We start from the raw sequence: 10000 nt of genomic DNA on the forward strand, positions 1-10000 counted from the left end.
AAAGAACCGACTGTTTATAGACCAGTATCAGTTCTGACTGTCAGTCACGCTTCTTCCCTGAACAATTACCTTTGTTTTGTTTTGGTTTTTTCCCCTTTCTTAGAAACTTCCCAGCAAATTCAAGAAGTTTTATGGAGAGTTTGAAAATTTGATGGTGAGTGAAAAAAAGTCCCCTCGCTCAGTGACTCACAGAGCACTGACAAAGCCCAGACATGTTATGTTGGACATGACTCACAGAGCACTGACAAAGCCCAGACATGTTATGTTTGACGTGACTCACAGAGCACTGACAAAGCCCAGACATGTTATGTTTGACGTGACTCACAGAGCAGGAAACTGACTGATGAGATTTAGGCGTGATGGAGAGTGTGTGTTTTAGCCTCACTCACCCTGACGGAGGTGACAGCCAATCAAAAGTCAGGCATAGGGCTTATAGGTGAATGAACATTTCAGGTTGGGGAAGGGAGAAGATTTGTTCATGGCAGTAAACAGTCACAGTGCAGTTACAGAGAACTTTCTCTCCGTTCTTCTCTCTCTCTTTCTAGGACCCGTCCAGGAACCACAGAGCCTACCGTCTCACTGTGGCAAAACTAGACCCTCCAATAGTACCCTTCATGCCCCTTCTCATCAAAGGTCAGTCTTTCTTTCTTTCTTTGTGATATCATGGCAGTCTTCTGAGAGGCTTAGTGCAGATTGCAGTAAATTTGCCGGTGTCAGACTGTGGGATGCAGCTGATCTGAGATCAGTGGAAGATGACAGCGGTGTGGAGGTGTGCTAATGTTATGCCTGTCCATTTTTCTCTCAGATATGACCTTTACCCATGAGGGCAACAGGACATCCATTGACAGTTTGGTTAATTTTGAGAAAATGGTGAGTGTTTTGTTACACTCACAAACAGTAGTTATGAAAGACTTTCGAGCAAATCATTCCAGTTTTTTCTTTTTTTTCTTTTTTTTTTTAACATTTTGATACTGTTTTCCAGCGTATGATTGCAAACACAGTCCGGATAGTAAGATACTGCAGAAGTGAACCATTCAGTAAGTCAGAAAATGACCACACACATAACCATACGCTGATTCCGCTTCTCACTGAATAAATATTGTATCTCGGATTAAAGTCACTCATAAGTTTTGGTTTAACATGTGTTCCCACCCTGTGTCATTCACTCTTCTTTGCTGTCTCTTTCTCTGTCTTTCTCTCTCTCACTCTCTCTCTCTGTCTCTTTCTCTGTCTTTCTCCCTCTCTCTCTGTCTCTCTCTGTCTCCGTCCGTAGGTCAGGACTCATGTCTGACGATGAAGAACCATCAGGATGTGCGCAGCTACGTCCGGCAGCTGGCTGTGATTGACAACCAGCGGACTCTGTCCCAGCTCTCACACAGACTGGAACCTCGGCGCACCTGAGCTTCACCATGAAGCAAAACTACACTACCCATGCTGCTTCAGTACTACTGCCAAAAATAAGTTTAGTATGCAAAAGAAAATAAAATCTTTTCATCTCACGGGTTTGGATTAAACTGAGATTACATGCCAGGATTAGGGTACATAGGCCTTATTAGCTGTGGCTACTCCGTGCGTTATCAGTCAGGGTGGATTTAATGCCATACATTTCTGTCTGTTTACCTCTGTGGGCTGTATCTGCGGAACACACAGTTCAAATAACGTGTGTTGGTCCTAAAAAGCTTAGACTGGACAGTCACATCACTCATAAAAATTCACATTACTCTGTACTTATGCTCTCAGAGACTTTGTCACTTGTCCAAACTAAGAGTGCACATTTGATATTTTACTGCCCACAATTAGCCAATCAGAGAACAGATCCCTGAGCACAGCTGTTAGCGCGTGAGTTTTTATTTTAGAATCTTTCCCACGTCTTTTTTTCCTTTGAATTACACTCTGCTGGGGAAGAAGTTTGACTTGTGTATGTTTTAATCTGAAGATATATGTATTTATTTATACTGACCACAGCATGTACTGGATCTGAATATGAACTGAGGGGCAGTGACTCAAAGTCTAAGAGAATTTTCCTGTGTGTCTTCTGTAAATAATGTAAACTCATTAAAAATACTTGCTGAGATTATGCAAAAAGATTTTTTTTAATGATACATAATTGTCGTCTGTTGGCGAGTTTCCTAATCATTTCAAACAATAAATGCTGTCTCCCACGAATGTAAAATCCTGACCAGTGATTCATGTTTTTCCATCGTATTTGCGTGCCCCCCTGGTCACCGAAACCGCACAAATCCGTATTTCTCCCTTTCAGAACACCATGCATCCATAAACAGATATCATTATGTTGTCGTTACTACATAATTATTAAGATAATAAACGCATCCAACGCTTTGGGTGCATGTAACAGAGGCGCGGTGAGGGTGAAGGCCTTTTGATTCTGTCCTATTATATTAAGCCATCGGGTGGTGCTGTCGTCCTTGTTATGCACATATGGACGCGGTTTCCAGATGTGTGGCAAGCAGATCAAGAAGATATTGAGCAATAGCCCACGTGAAATCACACGGAAGAGGAAAACTAACCTTGTGCTAAAAGTTCAAAACCAGTTTTTAAGAACTGAGATTTCCTCGAAGCTCATCCAAGACCATCATATTCATTTCCGAGGGAATAATACCCGGTATGTATTATTGTTTTCACCCGAGTTTGTGGTTCATTTGTAACACAGCTGGACTCGTAAATTGAGCACGTAACATGAAACTTGTACCTTGTTAAAGTCGCCGATGCTGTTCCGCTGGCTGTTTTAGACTGTCCGAAAGTGTTTATTTTTGTCGCAAGCATGACTTTAGGGTCGTATGATTTGTCAGTGTTGGAGGTCTTCCGGAAAGAAATTGCAAAGTCATCATGTACAAAGTTATTTGTTTTATGTTCAGACCCCTTAAGCGCTTGATGTTTGGTTGTTAAGTAAATAGCTTCTCACGCGCTCCGGTGTGTTCATCTGCTGTTTTGTGACAGGTACTGTTCTCGCTGTCCGTTGCATGTGTTTACGATTATTAATTTGTGCTGTTTTGGTAGTATTCGGGACAGTTTATTTGTCCACGTTATGATGTGAACTTGGTCAGGTTTGAACTCTTGGAAACACTACATGCTTATGAGTTGTATAGTCTTTGCATGATCTACGTTTAAATAGTGCGTAAATAATTCCATGTAGCTACATAATGCTTTCGATACCTGTCCTGTTCTTTGGTTCAGTGGCATGGTTGTAAATTGCTGTGTGGTTGACTGGCCTCTGCGTTGCAAGCAGTCTGATTGACAGGCAGATGAATGAGAAAAATCCGGCGCATTCAGGAGCGTTTGCTTTCTGTTTTGATTCAGAGGAAAAGCCGGGCGCAGGCTCATATGGAATTTTAGTGGCAGTTCCAGTCTAGTTTAATCCTAAATGCCCGTGCTAGTTAAGTTATCACACACGCTTCTGCATAGGCTACCACTGAACTGGTCTCAAATTTAAACGATTACGGATTCAGATTCTTCTCACACGTGTCCCTCTTGTTAGATATTTTCGTATCGTTATTCAGTTCTAGTGTAGGCCTAGGCCATAATTTCACTGCAGTGTGTTGGGCTCAGTGTGTGCCGTGTCCCCGTTAAAGCTGGCGTCTGCAGTGGTCTCCGCCGCTCTCTCGCGTCGCGGGTTGGCGTGAGACTAAATATAGCATTGATGGCAGTAAATCAGCACTGAGTTTTGGCTCCCCTCTGCGACAATGACGACGCGTCCCGCTGAGCTAGAGAGCAGTCCCAATCCAGGAACAGGTAACAGCCCCTTAAAAGCCATAATTGCTTAGCAGTAATGTGAAACTCGTGAGCAGTCGGAGAACAATTTACCGTAGGGATCTTTATTTTTTTTCCGAGATGCATTTGGATTTTCTGTAGGCAGAACAAAAAACATCTACATGTACAGTTCAGTGGTCTTTTGTAGTGTTTCCTCTATGACTACATGGCAAAATACCCCACACCTGTCCTCATGTTTTATTACACACATTCTATCATATCATTACAGGATGAACAAGATAAATCTAGCACAGCCGGTACTGTACATTATGATTTAACAAAATTACGTTGTCAAAACAAATCCCAGCTGAATATAATTTGGTACACAGTGAGAGCTAAGGCAGCTCCCCCATACTAGACCTCCGGATGCCCCCGATATACGTATCTTCCGTTCCACATATTACTCATCATAAACTTGCTGGAAATAGTCTGCTAGCGGGTGCGTGTGCAGTGAGGTGAACCTAAACGATAGGAGAGACCGGCATGGATGCAACAGGCCTTGCCTGTGTTCTCTCGCGCGCTCAGATAGCACTGAAGCTGCCTCTGAACTCAATGTGACTCATAAATAATTCGGGAGGGGGGCGTAAATTGCTGACACAGGTCAGGAACAACACAAACTCACTGACCGTCACAACCAATGAAACGGAAGACCGTCCAGTTACCGTAAGCGCAGAGTGAGTCTCGTGTTAGTTATGCTGGCAAGTCAAAGTGTGGAGGTCTGAGTGCCTTCTCTTAGTTTAAACCGTGACCGTAAGGAGTGAAGGGCTCTGGTGAGTTGCTCACTTCAAGCGGCAGCAGGTGAATTTTGTTTTAGTTCATCTTCCTGTTTCTTACTATATCGTTTCCAATCTTCTCCTTGGTCCCTTAGAAGTGCAGCCGGATTTTAAGTGTCATTATGAGATGTCGTCTCACAGCGCCTCTTTCGTGCGAATCAAAACCGATGACATCCAATTCTATGAGAACTGTGGCGGCGGCAGCTTCGGCAGCGTGTACCGAGCCAGGTGGATCTCACAGGACAAAGAGGTGGCGGTGAAAAAGCTGCTGAAGTTCGAGAAGGAGGTGGGAGTCATAATTACTACGGCGTCTCATATACTTTTTTTTTTTTTTTATAATTGTGTGTGTGATAATCATTTTAATTGCTCTCCCCACTTGGTGGGTTGTAGTGAGTTTCGTGCCCATCACTCACTGTGATTATCGCCCTCCCCCAGCCCTCAGGAGCGCGCAAGCGGCTCGGAGCGGCGCCATTCTGTACCGAGAAACTCGAGTTCTGTCGCCCATAGAGAACATTATTCCCTAATTACACCGTATTAGTCTCAACTGAGTCTGTAGTTTGTCTTGGAATTACTTTGGAGTGATGACTTCACATTTGATTCTTTATTAAACGTTATTTTCATGTGAAATGTTTGTGGTGCGCGATGGGTATGAGCTTGTGTGTGTTGTGGGAGCATGTTGCTGTGCCATTATGCTGCAGTAACAAATAACAAGTAACAAATTAGTTTCCCTTCGGCTCTCGTTTGGACATCCTATTAGTTACATTTTAAAGAAAAAAACCCCCCAGATGCTAGTTAATTCTCAGATTGTGTTTCGGACCAAAGCATTTATGTAAAAGTTCCTCCTCTTGATGGAGAGTAGCTTAAGGAGCTCTTGTCAGCATGTGTGGGTTTGTGGTTTTGCAGGCAGAGATTCTGAGCGTGCTCAGTCATCGGAACATTATCCAGTTTTATGGGGCAATCCTGGAAGAGCCCAACTACGGTGTGGTCACAGGTGAGTCTGCACTCCTCCACCCTGCTTGTCCCGCTGCCCCACTCTGCACCGGCCTCGCCGCGGCCAGCGCTCCCTCGGTTAATGACACACGGTGACTAAGCCTTTATGTCAGAGCCCTGTTGTTTGTACAGTGTAGCAACCCACACCAGTCCCCTATTGATTATGTCTGTAATGAGAGAATGGGAAAGCAAACAAGAAAAACGGAAAGTAAACATTAATCAAAGGAGATTAAAATGTGACCATATAAAGACTCAGGGCAAAGTCAGTGTGATTTAGTCAGGGAAGAATAGCCATGCAGGTGGATGAATATTTGGCCAAATATGCATTGCGTTTGTTTAGATAACCTTTGCTAAAAATGGAAACAGCATACTTTATCAGTCAGCGTTTCATCTGTGACAAAGCATGTGCTGAATTTAATTTAGATCACAAAAGATGTCTTATCAGGGTTTTTTTTTATTGTGTCGTTATACATGGAGTGGTTTAGCTGTTATGTTGAGTCTGTGGGTGGCAAAGTGAGTGAATCAATGAATGAACAAATGCTCTGTCACACCTCAAACAAAGTAGTACAGAACATGGACATACACCAAATAAGAAACACAGTATGTGTGTGTATGTGTGTGCGTGTGTGTGTGTGTGTGTGTGTGTGTGTGTATGTGTGTGTGTGTGTGTGTGTGTGTGTGTGTGTGTGTGTATTTTAATGTGAGGTTAAGCTGTGACATGTCCTGTGGCATACAGCAATCTGAAGTCAGAGGTCAGATGGATCTGAGGTTACCAGTTTATCTTTTTCTGGTAGTTTATCTTTTTCGGACAGTTACCTCTTTTTCTGGCAAAACAAATTTTACTCCAAAAATGCCTCCAGTTCACTTTCAACAGCACTGTATTTTAAATACTTCTATAGCTCTCCCATCTGTGTACTGCTCCAGGGAGAAGGGGGAACCCAGTTGTACCTTTGTCCCCGGTATAGTGTACTCTTTCTGTCTCTTCATAACCCAGGTGCCAGGGTGTCTACTTTTATCAAACGGCATCTGCCTGTCTACACCTCTTATCTTATTATATCATTACTGCATAGTTTATGGTATACAGCACAATCTCAATAAACTTTAATTATTGCACTAAAAAGATGATATTTTAGGCAGATGTTAACTTGTGTAATAATCCTGTCAAGCAGGTTTATTGCCTGACAAACGTCATATTAATCAGGTTTGTGTGAATCAGCAGATGAAGCATATGCTGAGGTCTCCACATGCCTGGAGGAGTTTGCTGGGGGCAGTTATGTAGCATGGCTGAGGATGGCATGTAATCCAAGGTGCATCTTGTGAAGGTCTCTGTGTTACTGAGAGAAAGGACACATGTCCAGTAGGAGCTGTAGTTGAAGGAGAAGTGCTGTCTTGCTAGTGTGTGCCTGCCTCTCGGACAGTTACCTCTTTGTGATTGCTCTGCTGCATGACTTCAGGAGGGCAATAATAAGGAAAGGGTTTTCAGAAGTACATTAACACTCTACTTTTCACTGATTGGTTGAAAGTGGTTTCACATCCTGTTGTAAAAACCAGTCGTAAAAGATGATGCTTTGTTGTGTGGTGTGTGTGTGTGTGTGTGTGTGTGTGTGTTTCAGTGAGAGACCAAATACAGAGAAAGGCATACCTCAGGCCTCAGAGCCAAACACACCTCTGAACACACACTGAACACATGTTACAGTTACTGTAATTCCAAACAGCAGAGATGTCTGATGCTCTGATGAAATCTGAGGGTGTGATTGGCTTACACATGGATATGCCGGAAGACTTCTTTGTGTGGCAGTATAACAGACAGGCATCTTCCCCGTTGATGCCAGGACTGACTAGAGAAGAGGTGAGGAGTGTCATTTAGACTGAGAGAGTGAGCACAGAGATGTGGAGTGTCATTTAGACTGAGAGAGTGAGCACAGAGGTGAGGAGTGTCATTTCCACGGATAGAGTGAGCACATAGGTGAGGACTGTCATTTACATGGATTGAGTGAGCACAGAAGTGAGGAGTGTCATTTACACGGATAGAGTGAGCACAGAGATGAGGAGTGTCATTTAGACTGAAAGAGTGAGCACAGAGGTGAGGAGTATCATTTACACGGATAGAGTGAGCACAGAGGTGAGGAGTGTCATTTACACGGATAGAGTGAGCACAGAGGTGAGGAGTGTCATTTAGACTGAAAGAGTGAGCACAGAGGTGAGGAGTGTCATTTAGACTGATAGAGTGAGCACAGAGGTGAGGAGTGTCATTTCCACGGATAGAGTGAGCACAGAAGTGAGGAGTGTCATTTACACGGATAGAGTGAGCACAGAGATGAGGAGTGTCATTTAGACTGAGAGAGTGAGCACAGAGATGTGGAGTGTCATTTAGACTGATAGAGTGAGCACAGAGGTGAGGAGTGTCATTTAGACTGATAGAGTGAGCACAGAGATGTGGAGTGTCATTTAGACTGATAGAGTGAGCACAGAGATGAGGAGTGTCATTTAGACTGATAGAGTGAGCACAGAGATGTGGAGTGTCATTTAGACTGAGAGAGTGAGCACAGAGATGTGGAGTGTCATTTAGACTGATAGAGTGAGCACAGAGGTGAGGAGTGTCATTTACACAGATAGAGGGAGCACAGCACTGTGTTTTATTAGTGTGTTTGACTTGCAGAGCAGAGTGAAGAGACAGAATCTACTCTGGGCAGTTGCATAATAATGGAAGGCGTTACTCATTTTCTGTGTCGGTGCTTGTGTCTTACTGACACACAGAACAGTTAGGACTGCACTGACTGGTCTTGCTGGGGCAGGTACAAAAAAAAAATTGACTAAAAAAAAAGGCAGGTAAACTCTGCTTTGCGTATATGTGTGTACAGCAATCAGAGCTGGCTATAAGGCACTGATACACAGTGCTAAACCATACAACCTTCTGGGTTTGGTTGAATTGAAGATTAGTTTGATCCTCCAGCACACAGTGTCCCAGTGTCTAGGCAGGCGCGCTCCTGACATAAGAACAGGTTTGTTTTTAAGGTCTTGTTCCGTGGTGAAGGCATGATATACAGGGCAAACCTGAAAGTAATTAGTGAAACAAACAGAGGTCAGATGGATACTCACAAAATAAGGTAATTTAATGTGTGTGTGCGTGTGTGTGTTTGACAACAGAGTATGCCAGTAGAGGATCTCTGTATGAATACCTGTCCAGTGCAGCGAGTGAAGACATGGACATGAAGCAGGTGATGATGTGGGCCGTGGATATAGCCAGAGGTACAGCATTCACTTCTCCACACTCCTTTGTCTGCCAACTGCACTCGCACATGCGTGTGTGTGTGTGTCTGTGTGTCTGTGTGTGTGTGTGTGTGCGCGCATGCGCATGTGTTGGTGAGACAGAGAGAAAAAAAGAGTGAGAGTGTAAGAGAAAGAGAGAGAGTGTGTGTTCATGTGTAAGAGAAGGAGAGAGAGATTGTATGTGAGACGGAGAAATAATGTGTGTGTGTGTGTGTGTGTGGGGGGGGGGGGGGGGGGGGTCTGTGTGCATTTGTGTGCACATGTGTTGGTGAGTCAGAGAGAGAGTATGTGTATGTGAGAGTGTAAGTGTGTGTGTCTGTGTTGGTGAGAGAGAGAGAGAGAGAGAGAGAGAGAAAAAGAATGTGTGCGTGTGTTGGTGAGAGAGAGAGCGTGTGTGTGTGCATGTGTGTTTACAGTTCTGACACGAGAGTGTAACTCAAATAAAAATTTTACACATTAAGACTAAATACTTTCTGTCCAGCAATTATGAATTATGGCTTGTTGTTCATTTATAACTCGTTTCAAAATTCTGACCCAGTTCAATTAAAATCACCCTGTTGTTGTCCAGCAGGATCGTGCTGCTGGGAGTGGATGTTAAATCTCAGTCAGTGTGTCTCACTCTTCTCAGTGTGTCGCTCACTCTTCTCAGTGTGTCTCTCACTCTTCTCAGTGTGTCTCCCTCTTCTCAGTATGTCTCTCACTCTTCTCAGTGTATCTCACTCTTCTCACTATCTCTCACTCTTTTCAGTGTCTCTCACTTTTCTCAGTATGTCTCTCACTCTTCTCAGTGTATCTCTCACTCTTCTCAGTGTCTCTCACTCTTCTTCAGTGTGTCTCTCACTCTTCTCAGTATGTCTCACTCTTCTCAGTGTGTCTCTCACTCTTCTCAGTGTGTCTCTCACTCTTCTCAGTGTCTCTCACTCTTCTCTGTGTGTCTCTCACTCTTCTCAGTGTGTCTCTCACTCTTCTCAGGGTGTCGCTCACTCTTCTCAGTATGTCTCTCACTCTTCTCAGTGTGTCTCTCACTCTTCTCAGTGTCTCTCACTCTTCTCAGTATGTCTCTCACTCTTCTCAGTGTGTCTCTCACTCTTCTCAGTATGTCTCTCTCTCTTCTTTGATGGCTGATATGTGTCATGTTCTTGGTTTTTCTGTTTAGGAATGCATTATTTACTTTGATGGCTAATATATGTAATGTTGTC

The 10000-nt window shown here is 43.7% G+C and overlaps 2 protein-coding genes across 6 annotated transcripts in view; both read left to right on the top strand.

Moving 5' to 3' along the window:
- rapgef4a (Rap guanine nucleotide exchange factor 4a) overlaps nucleotides 1-2097 on the top strand; it is a 47170-nt gene extending 45073 nt beyond the window's left edge. For all 3 annotated transcript variants that reach the window (XM_030786123.1, XM_030786124.1, XM_030786125.1), the window contains 5 exons: nucleotides 104-154; nucleotides 546-633; nucleotides 806-870; nucleotides 983-1037; nucleotides 1274-2097. In XM_030786123.1, the coding sequence (XP_030641983.1) occupies nucleotides 104-154; nucleotides 546-633; nucleotides 806-870; nucleotides 983-1037; nucleotides 1274-1401 (387 nt within the window). In that variant the 3' untranslated portion in view covers nucleotides 1402-2097. The remainder of the gene's footprint in view (nucleotides 1-103; nucleotides 155-545; nucleotides 634-805; nucleotides 871-982; nucleotides 1038-1273) is intronic.
- A 426-nt stretch (nucleotides 2098-2523) lies between these two features.
- map3k20a (mitogen-activated protein kinase kinase kinase 20a) overlaps nucleotides 2524-10000 on the top strand; it is a 29248-nt gene continuing 21771 nt past the window's right edge. Inside the window, exons 1-4 of one of the 3 annotated variants that reach the window (XM_030786918.1) lie at nucleotides 2524-2623; nucleotides 4637-4827; nucleotides 5445-5532; nucleotides 8679-8780. In XM_030786918.1, the coding sequence (XP_030642778.1) occupies nucleotides 4669-4827; nucleotides 5445-5532; nucleotides 8679-8780 (349 nt within the window). In that variant the 5' untranslated portion in view covers nucleotides 2524-2623; nucleotides 4637-4668. Of the gene's footprint in view, nucleotides 2624-2932; nucleotides 2959-4478; nucleotides 4539-4636; nucleotides 4828-5444; nucleotides 5533-8678; nucleotides 8781-10000 lie in introns of those variants that run through there. The other 2 variants (XM_030786920.1, XM_030786919.1) reach the window with 2 other exon arrangements.

Source organism: Chanos chanos, chromosome 10 (assembly GCF_902362185.1).
Source record: "Chanos chanos chromosome 10, fChaCha1.1, whole genome shotgun sequence".
Lineage (NCBI taxonomy): Eukaryota > Metazoa > Chordata > Actinopteri > Gonorynchiformes > Chanidae > Chanos > Chanos chanos.